Below are 20,882 nucleotides of genomic sequence, written 5' to 3'. Positions count from 1 at the left end.
AGAGCTGAGTTCAGGACAGTGGTCCACCAGAGACCTCCCAGCCCCACATAATATCAAATGGTGAAAGCTCTCTTAGTGATCTCCATCTCAACGTGAAGACCCAGCTCCACTCAATGACCAGCAAGCTACAGTGATGGACACCCTATGCCAAACAACTAGCAAGACAGGAACACAACCCCACCCATTAGCAGAGAGGCTGCCTAAAATCATAATAAGGTCACAGACACCCCAAAACACACCACTGCATGCAGTCCAGCTCACCAGAAAGACAAGATCCAGCCTCATCCACCAGAACACAGGCACCAGTCCCCTCCACTAGAAAGCCTACACAACCCACTGAACCAACTTTACGCACTGGGGGCAGACACCAAAAACGAGAACTATGAACCTGTAGCCTGCGAAAAGGAGACCCCAAACACAGTAAGTTAAGCAAAATGAGAAGACAGAGAAATACACAGCAGATGAAGGAGCAAGGTAAAAACCCACCAGACCAAACAAATGAAGAGGAAACAGGCAGTCTACCTCAAAAAGAATTCTGAGTAATGATAGTACAGATGATCCCAAATCTTGGAAATACAATGGAGAAAATACAAGAAACGTTTAACAAGGACCTAAAAGAACTAAAGAGCAAACAAACAATGATGAACAACACAATAAATGAAATAAAAAATTCTCTAGAAGGAATCAATAGCAGAATAACTGAGGCAAAAGAACAGATAAGTGACCTGGAAGATAAAACAGTGGAAATAACTACCACAGAGCAGAATAAAGAAAAAAGAATGAAAAAAATCAAGGAGAATCTCAGAAACCTCTGGGACAACACTAAACGCACCAACATTCAAATTATAGGGGTCCCAGAAGAAGAGGAGAAAAAAAAGGGACTGAGAAAATATTTGAAGAGATTATAGTCGAAAACTTCCCTAATATGGGTAAGCAAATAGTCAGTCAAGTCCAGGAAGCACAGAGAGTCCCATTCAGGATAAATCCAAGGAGAAGCACGCCAAGACACATATTAATCAAATGATCAAAAATTAAATACAAAGAAAAAATATTAAAAGCAGCAAGGGAAAAGCAACAAATAACATACAAGGGAATCCCTGTAATGTTAACAGCTGATTTCTCAGCAGAAACTCTGCAAGCCAGAAGGGAGTGGTAGGACATATTTAAAGTGATGAAAGAGAAAAACCTACAACCAAGATTACTCTACCCATCGAGGATCTCATTCAGATTTGATGGAGCAACTGAAACCTTTACAGACAAGCAAAAGCTAAGAGAATTCAGCACCACCACACCAGCTTTACAACAAATGCTAAAGGAACTTCCCTAAGCAGGAAACACAAGAGAGGAAAACACCTACAATAACAAATGCAAAACAATAAAGAAAATGGTAACCGGAACACATATATTGATATATACCTTAAATGTAAATGGATTAAATGCTCCAACCAAAAGACATAGACTGGCTGAATGGATACAAAAACATAACCCGTATATATGCTGTCTACAAGAGACCCGCTTCAGACCTAGGGACACATACAGACTGAAAGTGAGGGGATGGAAAAAGATATTCCATGCAAATGTAAATCAAAAGAAAGCTGGAGGAGCAATTCTCATATCAGATAAAGTAGACTTTAAAATAAAGAATGTTACAAGAGACAAGGAAGGACACTAAATAATGATCAAGGGATCAATCCAAGAAGATATAACATTTGTAAATATTTATGCACTCAACACAGGAGCACCTCAGTACATAAGGCAAATGCTAACAGCCATAAAAGGGGAAATCGACAGCAACACAATAATAGTAGGAGACTTTAACACCCCACTTTCGCCAATGGAGAGATCACCCAAAATGAAAATAAATAAGGAAACACAAGCTTTAAATGATACATTAAACAAGATGGACTTAATTGATATTTATAGGACATCCCATCCCAAAACAACAGAATACACTTTCTTCTCAAGTGCTCATAGAACATTTTCCAGGACAGATCATATCTTGGGTCACAACTCAAGCCCTGCTAAATTTAAGAAAATTGAAATCATATCAAGTATGTTTTCCGACCACAATGCTATGAGACTAGATACCAATAACAGGAAAAAAGGTGTGAAAAATACACACACATGAAGGCTAAACAACACACTACTAAATAACCAAGAGATCACTGAAGAAATCAAAGAGGTAATCACAAAATACCTAGAAACAAATGACAATGAAAACACGACAACCCAAAACCTATGGGATGCAGCAAAAACAGTTCTTAAGAGGGACATTTATAGCAATACAATCTTACCTCAAGAAACAAGAAACATCTCAAATAAACAACCTAACCTTACACCTAAAGCAATTAGAGACAGAAGAACAAAAAAACCTCAAAGTTAGCAGAAGGAAAGAAATAATAAAGATGAGATCAGAAATAATGAAAAAGAAATGAAGGAAAAAATAGCTAAGATCAATAAAACTAAAAGATGGTTCTTTGAGAAGAAAAACAAAAATGATAAATCACTAGCCAGACTCATCAGGAAAAAAAGGGAGAAGACTCACATCAATAGAATTAGAAATGAAAAAGGAGAAATAATAACTCACACTGCAGAAATACAAAGGATCATGAGAGATTACTAAAAGCAACTATATGTCAAAAAAAGGACAACCTGGAAGAAATGGACAAATTCTTAGAAAGGTATAACCTTCCAAGACTGAACCAGGAAGAAATAGAAAACATGAATAGACCAATCACAAGCACTGAAATTGAAACTGTGATTAAAAATCTTCCAACAAACAAAAGCGAAGGACCAAATGGACTCACAGGAGAATTCTAGCAAACATTTAGAGAAGAGCTAACACATATCCTTCTCAAACTCTTCCAAAATATAGCAGAGGGAGGAACACTCCCAGACTCATTCTACGAGGCCACCATCACCCTGATACCAAAACCAGACAAAGATGTCACAAAAAAAGAAAACTATAGGCCAATATCACTGATGAACATAGATGCAAAAATCCTCAACAAAATACTAGCAAACAGAATCCAACAGCACATTAAAAGGAACATACACCATGATCAAGTGGGGTTTATCCCAGGAATGCAAGGATTCTTCAACATACAGAATCAATCAATGTGATAAACCATATTAACAAATTGAAGAATAAAAACCATATGATCATCTCAATAGATGCAGAAAAAGCTTTTGACAAAATTCAACAGCTATTTATGATAAAAACTCTCCAGAAAGTAGGCATAGAGGGAACTTAACTCAACATAATAAAGCCATATATGACAAACCCACAGCCAACATTGTTCTCAATGGTGAAAAACTGAAACCATTTCCACTAAGATCAGGAACAAGACAAGGTTGCCCACTCTCACCACTATTATTCAACATAGTTTTGGAAGTTTTAGCCACAGCAATCAGAGAAGAAAAAGAAATAAAAGGAATCCAACTTGTGAAAAAGAAGTAAAACTGTCACTGTTCGCAGATGACATGATACTATACATAGTGAATCCTAAAGATGCTACCAAAAAACTACTAGAGCTAATCAATGCATTTGGTAAAGTAGCAGGATATAAAATTAATGCACAGAAATCTCTTGCATTCCTATAAACTAATGATGAAAAATCTGAAAGAGAAATTAAGGAAACACTCCCATTTACCACTTCAACAAAAGAATAAAATACCTAGGAATAAACCTACCTAAGGATGACAAAAGACCTGTATGCAGAAAACTATAAGACACTGATGAAAGAAATCAAAGAGGATACAAACAGATGGAGAGGCACACCATGTTCTTGGACTGGAAGAATCAACATTGTGAAAATGACTATACTACCCAAAGCAATCTACAGATTCAATGCAATCCCTATCAAGCTACCAATGGCATTTTTCACAGAACTAGAACAAATATTTCACAATTTGCATGGAAACACAAAAGACCCCGAATAGCCAAAGCAATCTTGAGAAAGAAAAACAGAGCTGGAGGAATCAGGCTCCTTGACTTTGGACTATACTACGAAGCTACAGTAATCAAGACAATATGGTACTGGCACAAAAACAGAAGTATAGATCAATGGAACAGGATAGAAAGCCCAGAGATAAACCCACGCACCTATGGTCACCTTATCTTTAAAAAAGGAGGCACGAATATACAATGGAGAAAAGACAGCCTCTTCAATAAGTGGTGCTGGGAAAACTGGACAGCTACATGTAAAAGAATGAAATTAGAACAGTCCTTAACACCACACACAAAACTAAACTCAAAATGGATTAAAGACCTAAATGTAAGGCCAGACACAATAAAATTCTTAGAGGAAAACATAGGCAGAACACTCCATGACATACAACACAGCAAGATTCTGTTTCACCCACCTCATAGAGTAATAGAAATAAAAACAAAAATAAACAAATGGGACCTAATGAAACCTAAATGCTTTTGCACAGCAAAGGAAACCATAAACAAGATGAAAAGACAACCCTCAGAATGGGAGAAAATATTTGCAAATGAAGCAAATGACAAAGGATTTATCTCCAAAATATACAAGCAGCTCATTCAGCTCGATATTAAAAAACCAAACAACACAATCCAAAAATGGGCAGAAGATCTAAACAGACATTTCTCCAAAGAAGATATACAGATTGTCAACAAACACATGAAAGCATGCTCAAAATCACTAATCATTAGAGACATGCAAATCAAAACTACAATGAGGTTATCATCTCACACCGGTCAGAACGGCCATCATCAAAAAATCTACACACGATAAATGCTGGAGAGGGTGTGGAGAAAAGGGAACCCTCTTGCACTGCTGGTGGGAATGTAAATTGATACAACCACTATGAAGAACAGTATGGAGGTTCCTTAAAAAAGTAAAAATAGAACTACCATATGACCCTGCGATCCCACTATTGGGCATATACCCTGAGAAAACCATAATTCAAAGAGTCATGTACCACAGTGTTCATTGCAGTTCTACTAACAACAGCCAGGACATGGAAGCAACCTAAGTGTCCATCGACAGATGAACGGATAAAGAAGATGTGGCACATATACACAATGGAATGTTACGTAGCCATAAAAAGAAACAAAATTGAGTTATTTGTAGTGAGGTGGATGGATCTAGAGACTGTCATAAAGAGTGAAGTAAGTCAGAAAGAGAAAAACACTTGTATTTCACAATATTGTGGAAAACCTTGTATGTTGCTAGCAGGAATATAAATGGTGCAGCCACTGTGGGAAACTGCATAGCATTTTCTCAAAAATTAAATTTAGAATTACTATTCCACTTCTGTATGTACCCAAAAGAATTGAAAACAGACTTGGATACCTGTACACTAATGTTCATAGCAACACTATTCACTCACAATAACCAAAAGGTAGAAACAACGCAAATGTCCATCTATAGATGAATGGATAAACAAAATATGGTATATACATACCATGAAATATTAGTTTTAAAAAGGAAGGAAATTCTGACCATGCTACAATATGGAAGAGCCTTGAAAACATTATGCTAAGTGAAATAAGCCTGTCAAAAAAGGACAAACATTATATAATTCCACTTATATGAGGTACCTAGAGTAGTCAAATTCATAGAGACAGAAAGTAGAATAATGGCTACCAGGGGCTGGGGGTGGGAGGAAGAAATGAGGAGTTACTATTTAATGGGTACAGAGTTTCAGTTTAGGAAGATGAAAAAGTCTGGAGGTGGATGATGGTGGAAGCTGCACAACAATGCGAATGTACTAATGACATTTAGCTGTACACTTAAAAATGGTTAAAATAGTAAATTTCATGTATATTTTACCACACACAAAAAAAGAAGGCTAAAGCTGCCCTCTGTTACTCAATCTTTCTTGCATTGATTAAAGGAGACCTTTTTAGATGCTATAAAAACACGTACCTTTCTATAAAACAGTGCTAAGGACCCAGTTCTCTTTGGTTTGCTTATTCCAACTGAATGTACCTCTTGTGCTTTAGTCAAATGGGTCTGTTTTGGAGAAGCACCAATTAATGACTGAGCCGTAAGTGATACAGGACTCTCGACTTTGGACTCCTGAGTTGTATTCATGGAAATTGGTATCAGTGTGATCTCTCCAGCATCATTTGCAATACCTGAATGTACAAGCAAGAGTTCTTAGTTTTAGAAGTGTGTCCCAGAAAAGTTGTCAATTCTTCCTTCCTTGCTTCCTTCCTCCCTCTCTCCCTCCCTTCCTTCCTTTACTATCTATCTATCTACCTACCTATCTATCTATCTATCTATTTATGCATAGGAATATGTTAGAAGAAAGCCACAAAAATAGTAATTCTAGGTTATGATACTCTTATTTTCTATTTCTGCTCTGAAACAATAAAATTGTTCTTTTGAGCTCTAAAGGAGATGTTTTTAATCAATAAACAAAATTCTTCCTCAATGCACTTATTTGTAAAACTCAGATAAGAAAATAAAATAAGTCCTAACAAAGAGGGTTGTAAATTTATAAAATGTGAAAATTCAAAAAACAGTGCAGGCATACCTCAGAGATATTGCGAGTTTGGTTCCAGACCACTACAATAAATTGAGTATCATAATAAAGTGAGTCACATGAATTTTTTGGATTCCTAGTGCACATAAAAATTATGTTTATGCTATATTGCAGTTTATTAAGTGTGCAACAGCATTATGACTAAAAAACAATGTACATAACTCAATTAAAAAATACTTTGTTGCTAAAAAATGCTAATCATCATATGACAACAGAGGGTTGCCAGAAACCTTCAATTTGTAAAAAAAAAAAAAAAAAAAGTATCTGTAAAGTGCAACAAAGCAAAGTGCAATAATACTAGGAATGCCTCTATAGGTTCAAAACAAAACAAAAGGGTGGAGCACAGAGGATCTTTAGGGCAGTGAAACTATTCTGTATAACAGTATAATGGTAGATATGTGTCATTAGACATTTGTCAAAATTCATAGACTGTACAACACCAAAGAGTGAACCCCAATGCAAACTACGGACTTGGGGTGATAATGATGTGTCCATGAAAGTTCATCAGTTGTAACACATGTGTCTCTCTGGTGCAGGATGTTGATGACAAGGAAGGCTCAATTTTGCCATGAACCTAAAACTGCTCTTAGAGAAAAAAAAGTATGGGTTCAGGGACTTCCCTGGTGGCGAAGTGGTTAAGAATCTGCCTGCCAATGCAGGAGACACAGGTTCGATCCCTGGTCTGGGAAGATCCCACATGCCATGGAGCAACTAAGCCCGTGCGCCACAACTACTGAGCCTGCACTCTAGAGCCCACAAGCCACAAATACTAAGCCCATGTGCCACAACTACTGAAGCCCACGTGCGCTCGGGCCGCAACTACTGAGCCCTCGCGCCGCAACTACTGAAGCCCGTGTGCTGCAACTACTGAAGCCCGTGTGCTGCAACTACTGAAGCCCGCACGCCTAGAGCCCGTGTTCCGCAACAGGAGAAGCCACCGCAATGAGAAGCCCGCGCACTGCAATGAAGAGTATCCCCTGCTCCCCATAACTGGAGAAAGCCCATGCACAGCAACGAAGACCAAACGCAGCCAAAGAGAAAAAAAAGTATATAGGTTCAAGAAAACATACTGGAATAATAAGACCATGTGATCAGTCCAATAAGACATTTCTTAAATTTTCACCCAACTCAGAAAAAATATAAAATAAATGCATCAAAATGTTACCATGCAATGGGATTGTAACTTTATGTCCTGTTGTCCCTGTTACTATGGCTGTGGCCATTGTTAGAAGACTTTGCCCAGGTGAAATTGATATATTTTCAGCAGTAATGCTTGAAGAAGGAGCAATTTTCAATTTTGTTCCTTCTGTTATGATCCTGTCCATAAGCATTTCCTTTGGGGGGTCTTCCCCAAAAAGTCTTCTCTTAGCACTCCCAGCAGTAGGAGAACTGTAGCGTTCATGGACAGAAATTGGAGACAATGGTTGCGTATCTAATAAAGAGAAAAATTTATAACAGTTTGACATGTATTCCAAAATAATAAGTCAGGTTTACTCACTCATTCAACAAACAGAGATTGAGTTACTATGCTAATAACATGGCCTCTGTCCTCATGGAATAATCGAGTCTAGTGGGAGAGAGAAGAATGAAGTAAATATTAAAATAAAATTATGGGGCTTCCCTGGTGGCGCAGTGGTTGGGAGTCCGCCTGCCGATGCAGGGGACGCGGGTTCATGCCCCAGTCCGGGAGGATCCCACATGCCGCGGAGCGGCTGTGCCCGTGAGCCATGGCCGCTGAGCCTGTGCGTCCGGAGCCTGCGCTCTGCAGCGGGAGAGGCCGCAGCAGTGAGAGGCCCGCGTAACGCAAAAAAAAAAAAAAAAAAAAAAAAGGAAAATAAAATAAAATAAAATAATAAAATAATGAGAGCTCACCTTCCTGGTTTCTTGAACCTCTGCCTATATTAAAGAAGCAAAATATTAAGGGTAAAGTAGAAGGTGAGAAGTAGAATGTGGTGACTGCTAAATTTCAGAAGTAGTCCAACTAGCTTCTGTCTCCCAATCTTATCTAGTAAATAACTCCTGATTAGAAGGAAAAATCAGTGATTTGGTTCACAATTTTGCCTTCACCACATGCCCACACTTCAAATAGTTTAAGGCAGTAGCTGTGGCTTTCTGATATAGTAGAGGCAGAATCATCTTTTATAAGTCCACTAGAAGATAAAGATGAGTAGAAGTGTTATGACTCTGCTTAACTTGCCTTAATCTGAGGCATTAGTGTGTTGATCAAAAAGAAAGTAAAGTATGGATTAAACCTCTTTTCCAGTGCTATCCTTCTGCAGAAACTGCTCTCCTTTCCATCTCCACTAGGTGCAAAGCCTCTCCTAGCCAATCCTACATCTTTTCCCACCATTTCCCCCCTACTTCCCTCAACCCACTGTTTCTTTACAGGTATATAACATGTTTTTAAAGTAAAAACATTTCACTAATTATTTTTACAATTACTAGATAATTAGACAGCCATGTCATCTATTTTCAAAACATGTTTAAATGGTATAAAAATTACCTCTGGCAATAATTTGACAGCTCTCTGTATTACTGAGGTAAGTGAGGAATAGTCATGGTTTAATAAAAATCTCTCCATAATTCTGGAGGTTATAAAAGCAACTCTGACTCCCAGTCTTAGTAAAAAAGTGGAAAGTTCTATTGTAGCTCCCATTACCCCTTAACAGAAGTCTACCTGGATACCTTATATCTAAGAAAATCAATGCAGCCCTTGAATCTGACTTGGAATGTTCAGAGCTGAAATTTCAAGGGAAAACTCATGTTATAGCCATGAAGTTAGCTGCAAGCCCCTTGAAATGATGCTCTGCCTAGCACAGTACTGGAAAAGCTGCAGTAGACAATAAAAATTTAACAAATATATAAGTTAATAAATTGTCTTTTTTCTCCCAGAGTCAAGGCTCAATATTATTGTTTTCTAAGGATTTTCCATTATTTGATTCTCTTGCCTGAACCCCTATAAGAAAATACCGTTTTCTTCTAATTATAAAAATAATATATCACCTGAATGTTCACAGCAGCGTTATTCATAAAAGCCAACAAGTGGAAATAATCCAAATGTCCATTAACAAACGAATGAACGAACAATATACAGTATATCCATACAATGAAGAATTATTCAGCGTAATGAAGTGTTGACACATGCGACAACATATATATCTTGAAAACATGATAAGTAAAAGAAGCCAATCACAAAGGTCACATATTATATAATTCCATTTATATGAAATGTCCAGTACAGGAAGATCCATAGAGACAAAGAATAGATTAGTAGTTCCAGGGTCTTGGTAGAGGAGGAAATAGAGAGTGATTACTGTTGGATACAGGTTTTTTTTTTGGGGGGGGTGGGGTGATAAAAATGTTCTGGAATTAGATAATGGTGATAGTTGTATAGTCTTGTAAATATACTGAATTGTATATTTTAAAAGGGTGAATTTTATGCGATGTGAATTATATCTCAATTTTTAAAAGCTCACTGAAAAAACTCAAACGATACCAAAAAACTGTAATGAAAAAGGTAACACTCAAAATTCCACCACCAGGACAGAATTACATTTTAGTGACCATTTCTTCATGATCTTAGTTCTGATATCTCTAGCTAGGCTGCAAACACACACACACACACACACACACACACACACACACACATATATAACATATATTATATATATAATATATATTATACATACATACACATTATAGTCAGATACACACACATGCATACGCACAGAGTTCATGCTTTGTACAGTTAAAGTATGCATGAGTTTCAGTTATCATAGCATAAATTAACGACAGCCTTAACAAAAAGGTTCAGATTTCAGTTGCCATGGTATATTAACTGTGAGTAACTGCATAAACTACAAACTTTTCCCATGAGGATTTACATAAATCACTGTGTGAAAAATAGATGTGCATCATGATCAGTGACCAATCCTGTTACTTCTTTCAAAGTCTGTTGGTGATTGTTCAGGGCAAATCTGCTGGTTCAATTCATGCAGGCAGCAAAGCATATGGTTATGTTGTCTCCTTATTTCCCAGTGATAAACCCGCATTTTACAAAATAGACGAATGAAAATAGACAAATGAAAGAAGGAATGGCCCCCCCAAAAAAGTGAAAGTTCAACAAAGAATTGAAAAGTGATAATGCTGAAAGTGAAATTAAAATTGTTAATGAAGTTATAGAAGAAATAGCTGACCCTAGGAATGTTGACACTGCTGCTATTCAAGAGATTAGATATACAGCCAGAAGAGCTGTGTGAAGATGAGACTTATTGATATAAATGCGAAAAGTTGTTAAGATAAATAGGATGAAGACATCCAACAGGAAGTTATGATGGCAAAAAACTTCACTTTAAAGGAACTTTCAGAAATATTTCACAACACTGAAAGCACAAAGGATAAAATGTTAAGAGCTGGTCCAAACTTAGAAAGGAACACGACAGTTCACCAAGGCACAGGAAAGAAGCTCACTCAGTATTGTAAGTTATATGAGAAGAAAGTGGCAAGCACCATTTAAACTATTCTTTATGACTTTAAAAAACAAAACACTTTCATTCTCAATGTTTCCAATTGTAGTGTACTAAGTAAATATTTTTACTATTTTTAAATTTGTTTAAATATTAATAATTGACAGTAAGAGAGTTTTTAGCTTTGACAAGATTTTTAAAGGTCATAAAACAATCCTAATTATTCCCCTTGCTTAATGAAGACTGTTTTGCATGCACAGTGTGCACATTTTCATGACCTTATACTACGTGTAAAGCAAGACACACACAATTATAGTCCAAAAGTGGGTCTTGAGCTACCTTACTATATAACCTGAATACTTGTACATCTGAGGTTTATTTAGGGATATTGTCATCAGAAGATTTTAAGTGATTTTTAAAAATCCAAGAGTTAAATAATCCAGAAGATGCACACATCAGTTTGCTACACCACAAGAGAAAATAAAGAATAATGCACTAAAATCTTCCTATTAGTAAGGCTCAAATGAACTATTTTGAGAGAGCATAGATAAGTAATTTATTAGATGAATTTAATATCCCAAAGAGTTCTTTGTTCTGCTTTAAACATTTATTTTTCTATAAAGACTTAGAGATAAAGAATATAACTTTTATCACATTTGGAAAAGTAGGTATTTAGCTTAAATAGTTTTCCATTAGCATTGAGGAAAAGTTGTGTATATTTATGAAAAAGCCAAAATACTATTTCCACAATAATAGACATTGCAATTTAAAAAATAGATTAGATTCAAAATCAGAGTGGAAATCTTATTACTTTAATATAAAAAAGTATACAATGAGCCACACGGGGTATTGGCATAAACATTAATCCCCTTTCAAATCTTGATAAAAAAATTGTATTTCTTAATAATACGTTAGGCAAGACCTGAAATTTTCTCTAAAAAAAGATGTTTGTTATTTTTTCATTGTTTTACCAATGTTGAACCTACCCTTTCGAAGACTCCCACTGTCAGTCCGAACTTCTTTGACCCTTGGATGCATCAGAGGAGACATTGGCATCATGGGAAGATGTCCCTGTACATTTCCCCCATTTCCTGTTTCAAAATTATTTGGGAATATAACCTGTAGAAAACAAAAACCCTCTGCTTTACACACAGATAAACCCACTGATCAAAACATAACAGAAAAAATGAGAAAGAAAGTCTTCTTAACTTTTTACTGTTTTATTTCCCTGTCCTTCACAAAATATACCAGCTTGCATAAAGTGCTCAATAGTTAACATTGTTAAAGATATGTAAAGAGTTCAACTCACTTAATCTTATAATATATCTAGTAAAGTTTACTGACCACTAGAAGTAAACCTATGAGGTAGGCACTGCTATTCTTCACTTATGGATGAGAAAATTGAGGCTCAAAAATGTGAAATCTGCCCAAGGACACAGTACTACTAAATATTACAGCAAGGGCTTCAACCCAAATCCTTCTCTTTTAAGTTCATAGCTTTTTTTTCCACTTCCCAATGGATTCCATAATGGAAATATTGATGAATACTGAAGATTGCCCAATTAATCATAGTCTGCTGCAAAAGACCAAAGAAGCATGGAAGAGAGGCTTTAAGAAATCATCTTTTCAGTTCTTCCTAAATAGTTCTTTCAGTTGTTTGAGATTAGAGAAAAACTCAAGAAGATTAATGAAGTATAAGGAGACACAGAAAAGCAAAGTAGGATGTATAGACAGGAGTTAAAAAAGAATAACACAGAGGTGAAGGGAAAAAACTCAATTTCTCATGATACTAAACTGTTAAATGTGCAATTTGTGTGCATTAGGTAGAAGCTTTTAATCTTTTTATTGTAAATACTACTAATTAAAAGTGTTTAATTCTTTATATGGATATTTAAAAAATTAAAAATGATGGGATTAATGGTTTCTTAGATCTGATACTGAAAGCACAAGCAACAGAAGAATAAACTGGATTCATCAAAATTTAAAACTTTTGTGTTTCAAAGGTCATCATCAGGAAAGTAAAAAGACAACCCACAGAATGGGAGAAAAGTTTTACCAATCATATATCGGATAAAGGAGTGTATCTAAAATATATAAAGAACCTATAACTCAATAATAAAAAGACAACCCAAATAAAAAATGGGCAAAGGATCTGAATAGATATTTCTCCAAAGATGATAAAGAAATGGCCAATAAGCACATGAAATGATGTTGAACATCATTAGCCATCAGGGAAATGCAAAAAAAAAAACCACAGTGAGATAATACTTCATGCCTACTAGGATGGTTAGAATCAAGAAGACAGATAATAGGCACTGGAGAGGATGTGGAGATATTAGAAACTTTATACACTGATGGTGGGAACGTTAAATGGTGCAGCCACTTTGGAAAACAGTCTGACGGTTCCTCAAAAGCTTAAAAAGAGTTACTATATGGCCCAGCAATTCCACTGCTAGCCATATACTCAAGAAAAATGAAGGGCTTCCCTGGTGGCGCAGTGGTTGAGAGTCCGCCTGCCGATGCAGGGGACACGGGTTCGTGCCCCGGTCCGGGAAGATCCCACATGCCGCGGAGCGGCTAGGCCCGTGAGCCATGGCCACTGAGCCTGGGCGTCCGGAGCCTGTGCTCCGCAACAGGAGAGGCCACAACAGTGAGAGGCCGCGTACCACAAAAAAAAAAGAAAGAAAAAGAAAAATGAAAACGTATGTCCACACAAAAACTTGTTCATGAATGTTCATAGCAGCATTATTCATAATAGTCAAAGGGTGGAAACAACACAAGTTTATAAATAAACAAACTGCTATATCCATACAATGGGATATTAGTAAGCTGTAAAAAGGAACAAAGTGCTGATACATACAACAACATGGATGAACCTAAAATCATTATGCTAATAAAAGAAGTCAGTTATACTCAGCCATAAAAAGAAACGAAATTGAGTTATTTGTAGTGAGGTGGATGGACCTAGAGTCTGTCATACAGAGTGAAGTAAGTCAGAAAGAGAAAAACAAAATACAATATGCTAACACATATATATGGAATCAAAAAAAAAAAAAGGTTCTGAAGAACCTTGGGGCAGGACAGGAATAAAGACACAGATGTAGAGAATGGACTTGAGGACATGGGGAGGGGGAAGGGTAAGCTGGGACAAAGTGAGAGAGTGGCATGGACATATATACACTACCAAATGTAAACTAGATAGCTAGTGGGAAGCAGCCGCATAGCACACGGAGATCAGCTCAGTGCTTTGTGACCACCTAGAAGGGTGGGATAAGGAGGGTGGGAGGAAGATGCAAGAGGGAGGAGATATGGGGATATATGTATAGCTGATTCACTTTGTTTTAAAGCAGAAACTAACACACCATTGTAAAGCAATTATACTCCAATAAAGATGTTTTTAAAAAAAAAAAAGAAGTCAGTTTAAAAGGACCACATATTGTATGATTCCATTTACATGAAATGTCCAGAACAGGGAAATCAATAGAGATGGAAAGTAGATTACTTGGTTGCTTAGGGGCTAGGTCAAGAAGACAGAGGTTAGGGAAGTGATACGTAAAGTTTCTTGTTGAGGTGGTGTGTTCCAAAAGTGACTGTGGTGATGACTGCACATACCTATGAATATACTAAAAACCACTGAATTGTATACTTATGGGTGAATTGTATGGTATGGGAATCACGTCTCAATAAAGCTGCTTTCATAAAATGATGGGATTATTAGCCTTGCCCTAACTCACTTCTTCACAGGTAGGAACTCTGTTTGCAGAAGCCTGGAGAGCCTCCCACAGAGCAGAGTCATGACTCCATGCTAAACTCTCCAAAATCTGTTCTTCAATGCTGTTCAGGTGTTTCACCATGTCCCTGGAGAGTCCTTCCTCTGAGCGGATCACCACCTCAATAACCTGGAGAAGAGAAAACTGAGAAAGTAATGTGGTCTCAAGTAGTCAGTTCTAGACTAGGCTGACATGTATGGCTAGCTCTGCTGTTATTAATGACACAGAACCAAGACTATCTTTGAACCATAATTCTATGGCTTATTAATATATTTTTAATTTATAAAGAAGTTTTTAAGATTTTCAAAATACTTGCACGTACATTTCTGGTTTTCATGTTTTATTTTACACATGGAAAACAGAGGCAATGATAGGTGAAAGTGGTCAACAGCCCAACAGTGGTAGAAGTCAGGTCTTGGGTTCCCAGTCCAATGCTATTTTGAATTCACTGCCCCTTCTCAGACTATTCCTCCCAACAGCTCAAAAGAAAGAATGAATAACATATTTAAAAGGAACTTTGCTTATATACACTATAGTTCCATTTTAATAAGAGTAAATATCTAGAGCAAAGTCTGTAAGCATATATATAAAAATATTAATAGTGATTATTATTTGTAATTAGGATTATAATATATGACTTTAATATCTACATTTGTGTGTATTTTCTGTTTTTCTTCAAGGAGTATATATTATTTATGTGGTTAAAAAACAACGGCATTGGGTTTCCCTGGTGGCGCAGTGGCTGAGAATCCGCCTGCCAATGCAGAGGACACAGGTTCGAGCCCTGGTCCGGGAAGATCCCACATGCTGTGGAGCAACTAAGCCCGTGCGCCACAACTACTGAGCCTGTGCTCTAGAGCCCGCCAGCCACAAGTACTTAAGCCTGCGTGCCTAGAGCCCATGCACAGCAACAAGAAAAGCCACCACAATGAGAAGCCCGCGCACCACAACAAAGAGTAGCCCCTGCTGGCAGCAACTAGAGAAAGCCCGTGACCCAACGCAGGCAAAAACAAATAAATAAATAAATTTATTAAAAAACAACAACAACAACAGCATTTAACTTCTTGAATGAAAAAAGGATGTTACAAAAAACAATGAATTGTTATTAGGTGAGGGCAAAAACTAAACTTTTTCCTCAGATAAAATTACATATATTTCCTAATGGAAAATCTGAAACACATACATAAACATTAAAGTAAATATAGAGAAGCAATTTTCCTTACAAAACTAAAAAGAATTTAAATTCCACTCAATCAACAATTAAAATGGATAGGGTTTTCAGTGATCTGCATTTCTGTAACTTTAGGTATAAAAATTTAACTCATCAAACTAACTTTTCTATAATCAATAATTTTCAAGTAACACAGATGACAAAATATTAACTAAATTATGCCAACCAGTATAATAATAGCATCAGTCTTAAATTCAGACATCAGGTAACATTAGTTACTGCAGCTGTGACCTCTGTGTTCTGTAAGAAAAAGGTTCTAGCAGGTAAAAAAGGGTAAGTAAGTTAAGATTCATCCACAGTGAATTAGCTCAAATTTGGGGAAGGAGCACCATCTGTTATTACAGCCTCAGTAGCTAGACCATGACCACAATTAATTTTAGACCTTTTCTTTCTCCTGAGAGAAAGAGTTTTTGTTCTTCATCACACATCTATTTAACAGGATTATGATTTTCATTCATAATATGGAAATTCAAACTTAACGACCTAGTTCCTGGCCACATTTGCAAGTCAGTGATGGAAAAACTGAAGCTATGAGATTGGCTTAATTTACTGATCCCCTCTCTTCCTCTCCCTTTTGTCCTTGATTCCACCCTAAAAGGAATGCTTTCACAATACCTCTGGAAATATTTTCCAGACATCACTACAGCTCACTTCTTCAGCATTAAGACAAACAGAATGTTTACCTGAGGCACACCATAACAGAACTTTGCTCTCATCTCACCTTATAAAAATAAAATGGTCGCAGATTAAGAACTTGAATAATCCAGGGAAAAGTACGAGGTGAGCTATAGGCAAAGAGCACAATTTCCAAACAACAGGCCATCAAGGAATGATGAAATATATCCTGCTCTAAAAGAACCTTGGGGAAGAGAAAGACCACAGTTTAATAAATTTCTCAATTTTAGCCTCTGCCATTATGTAAAGAAGACTATAGAAACAAGAAAAAATAACATATCTTATGTAAGTTATAAACCATAACTTATATAAGTGTACATTATATTATACTAGATTACCAGAGATAAAAATCTGAGTTCTTAAACTGATAGTTTTCTTATGAGATACAGTCTCGCTCAGTGACAGATGTTGAATTCAAATGAGGCATAAGCAACAATCTACTTTGAAACTGGAGTAAATAATAAAATAATTAATATTCCTGCCAAGAGAAAAGCATAAGAATTGGGCTCCTTTATTTAAATGACAGTTTTATGTCAACTGTTTTGTCAACATGAGGGCAGTGTTTATTAATCAAAACACTAAAATCAAAGGTGTAGTATATCACAGCTAAGATTTTTAAAAGTTCAGAGAAAGAAATATTTTACTAAGATAAAGTCTTGGGACTTCCCTGGCAGTCCAGTGGTTAAGACTCCATGCTTCCACTGCAGGGGGCATGGATTCGATCCCTGGTCAGGGAACTAAGCTCCCGATGCCACGTGGCGTGGCCAAAAAAACAAACAAACAAACAAAAGATAAAGTCCTATTTCACCACTGAGTTTAAAATTTAACATAAGTTTTCAGTTCTATAAATGGTGTTTGTTGCCATCCTTCTTTCAAATACCATTCCAAATCAACAAAGAGAATAAGCAATAGAAAATATCTTGGATAGAACAAGGAGTTAATTGTAACCGCAAACCATATATGAAAACTGAAACTGGATGAAAGGATGACAAATTACTCAGCAGAAAGTAGGATGGTCAAACATAAGGGCCTGAAGAGAGACACTTAAAACAAATGAATCTGCTGCACTCTACTCGGGAAAAACACAGCAACTGAAGGCACAGGCAGAATGAAAAGTACAGGTTAGGCAGGGGCTGACATGGATGGGTGATTTTTAAGTTTATGGTAGTCAGAAGTCCTCAGGTCCCCACCCAACATCCACTCTAAGGAGTCAGATGATAGGTCTCTAGTCTATCCCAACAAGGATCTAGAGAATTATTCTCTACAGAAACTGAACTAGAGAGAATCAGAGCTTGAGAACACCAGGTATAGAAGAGACCGTGGTTTTAGGTGAAAGTCTGCAGACTGAATTGTGAGACCAAGTTTCCCTTCCTTGCTCTGCTCTATAACACGAACAGCCAGGCAGATACTTTTCTAAAGAAACTGAAATATTCCAGAGAAGTCTTAAAGACACCAACAGTTGAGGGTCCCTATACTACACGATCACTTGAGGCTACTGGACTTTTATTCTCACTCTTGCACACAGAGCTTTGAGCCAAACTGTTTTGTCAACATCAGGGTTTATTAATGTCTCATTTTTAGTGACTCATTCAGAAAGTAGACATTTGAGGAAAGCCTCCAACTGAAAGACAAAGGTGTAATCCAACATTTGAGGAATAATCCAACATTTGAGGAAAGCCTCCAACTGAAAAACAAAGATCAAAACAAATGGAAAAGAAACTCAGAGGAAACAGAGACAATGCAGGCATCAGAAGAAAACCTCAAAGAAATCTAAATTAACCTCAAAGAATAAGTCTTAGAAATGAAAATACAGCTAAAATAAAAAATTCTTCAGAATTGGATGGTGAAAAATTGAGTAAATATCCTTAGAAGTAGCACAAAAAGACAAAGAAATCGAAAATAAGAGGATTAATCCAGAAGGTCCTTTATCTGAATCATAAAAGCTCCAGAAAGATAAAATTGTGGGCAATACATTATCTAAGAAATAATGCAATAAAATGACCTAGAACTGCAGGACGTAAATTTCTGGACTAAAAGAGGAACTCTGTAGGAATGCCCAACACATGAATGAAAAGACCCACGATTAAGGCACTCTATTATAAATTTCAGAACATTAGTGATAAAAGAATGATAACTAAGATTCCAGAAAGTAAAAACAGGTCACATACCAATACAAAGAATTAGAATGCCACTGGATTTCTAACTAGCAATACTGGAATCTAGAAGATAATGGAGCAATGCCTTTAAAATCATAAAATTATACAAAGACAACTATTAATCAAGTGTGAATCTAAAATAAAGACATTCTGGACTTCCCTGGCGGTCCAGTGGTTAAGACTCCACGCTTCCAATGCAGGAGGTGTGGGTTTGATCCCTGGTCAGGGAACTAAGATCCCACATGTCGCGTGGTGTGGCCAAAAAATAAAAAAATACAATAAAATAAAGACATTCATGCAGTTTTAAAAAAGACACTTAAGGCAAGGTAAGGTTTCCATGCTTTACTTGAGCTGATAAAATGTCTATACCACTGGATTGTGAAATTATGTATGTATAATGTAATACCTACAGCAACCAGTAAAGAAACAATCTATACAAAGATACACAGTCTAAAAATGTTCAAATTGACCCACAGGAAGGTAGGAAAAAGAAAACAGAAAACAAAATATAAAATGGCAGACTTATGCCCTAACAAATTAATAATTAAATTTAATGGGTAAATTAAATTTACCTATTAAAACAAAAAGCCTGACACAGTAGATTACAAAAAACATGACAACTATATGCTGCCTACAAGAAACTAATTTCAAAGGATGTTACAGGTAGATTGAAAGTAAAAGAATGGAAAAAGAGGGCTTCCCTGGTGGTGCGGTGGTTGAGAATCTGCCTGCTAATGCGGGGGACACGGGTTCAAGCCCTGGTCTGGGAAGATCCCACATGCCGCGGAGCAACTAGGCCCGTGCGCCACAACTACTGAGCCTGCACGTCTGGAGCCTGTGCTCCGCAACAAGAGAGGCCGCGATAGTGAGAGGCCCGCGCACCACGATGAAGAGTGGCCCCCGCTTGCCACAACTAGAGAAAGCCCTTGCACAGAAATGAAGACCCAACACAGCCAAAAATAAATAAATTAATTAGTTTTAGAAAAAAAGAATGGAAAAAGATATACAGGCATACCAGGTTCCAGACCACTGCAATAAAGTGAATATGCAATAAAGCAAATATCGCAATAAAGTAAGTCACACAAATGTTTTTGGTTTCCCAATGCACGTAAAAGTTATGCTTACACTATATTATAATCTATGAAGTGTGCAATAGCATTATGTCTAAAAAAATAACTTAATTAAAAATTACTTTATTACTAAAAAATGTTGACCATCACCTGAGGCTTCAGTGGGTCGTAATCTTTTTGCAATAGTAAAGATCACTAATCACAGATCACTATAACAAATACAATAGTAGTGAAAAAGTTTGCAATATTGCTACAATTAGCAAAATGTGACACAGAGAAATGAAGTGAGAAAATGCTGTTAGAAATATGGCACCAATAGACTTGATGCAGGGTTGCTGCAAACCTTTAATTTATTAAAAAGTCACTATTTGTGAAGCACAAAAAAGTGAAGCACAATAAAACTAGGTATGCCTGTATAAACATCAGCCAGATGACTTCAGAACAAAGACAATTACCAGACTCAGAGAGGGATGTTCTGTCATGATAAAATGATTAATTCACCAAGAAGACATAGTAATCCTCAATGTCTATGCATCAAACAGCAGAGCTTCAAACTATATGAATTAAAAAAAAATCTGATAGAACTGAAAGGAGAAAGAGACAAATCCACAATTTTATTTGGAGACATCAATACCTTTCTCTCCTCTCAATAACTGATAGAACTAAACCAAAAATTAGCAAGGATACAGAAGAATTCAACACCATTAACCAACAAGATAGAACTGACATTTACAGAACACTCCACCCAAACAACAGCACACAATCTTTTCAAGTGCACAAAACATTTACCAAGAAAAACCACATCCTGGGTCATAAAATAAACCTCAAAAAATATAAACAAAAAGAACTCATAAGAGTGTATTATAAAAGTTTAGATATGGAAAATAAATTAGTGGCTAAAGAGACTGAGTGTCACTTAAAAAGGGGTAGTATGAGGGAGATCTTTGTGGCGAAAGAACAGTTCTGTATCTTGATTTTGGTGGTGGTTACCTAAT

At 36.6% G+C, this 20,882-nt stretch overlaps 1 protein-coding gene across 7 annotated transcripts in view; it reads right to left on the bottom strand.

Moving 5' to 3' along the window:
- Positions 1-20,882, bottom strand: part of RBL1 (RB transcriptional corepressor like 1) — a gene marked incomplete at its 3' end in the record, with an annotated part of 75,650 nt that overhangs the window by 27,999 nt on the left and 26,769 nt on the right. For 2 of the 7 annotated variants that reach the window (XM_079945876.1, XM_079945879.1), the window contains 5 exons: positions 16,708-16,845; positions 14,720-14,899; positions 11,972-12,104; positions 7,685-7,951; positions 5,898-6,109 (listed from right to left, as the gene is read on the bottom strand). In XM_079945876.1, coding sequence (XP_079802002.1) covers positions 5,898-6,109; positions 7,685-7,951; positions 11,972-12,104; positions 14,720-14,899; positions 16,708-16,845 — 930 coding nt within the window. Of the gene's footprint in view, positions 1-5,897; positions 6,110-7,684; positions 7,952-11,971; positions 12,105-14,710; positions 14,900-16,707; positions 16,846-20,882 lie in introns of those variants that run through there. The other 5 variants (XM_079945877.1, XM_079945878.1, XM_079945880.1 and 2 more) reach the window with 5 other exon arrangements.

The sequence above is a fragment of the Stenella coeruleoalba genome (genome assembly GCF_951394435.1).
Source record: "Stenella coeruleoalba genome assembly, chromosome: 15".
In the NCBI taxonomy this organism is placed as follows: Eukaryota; Metazoa; Chordata; class Mammalia; order Artiodactyla; family Delphinidae; genus Stenella; species Stenella coeruleoalba.
The sequence above is the reverse complement of the archived record's forward strand: the minus strand, read 5'-3'. Positions and strand labels throughout refer to the sequence as shown.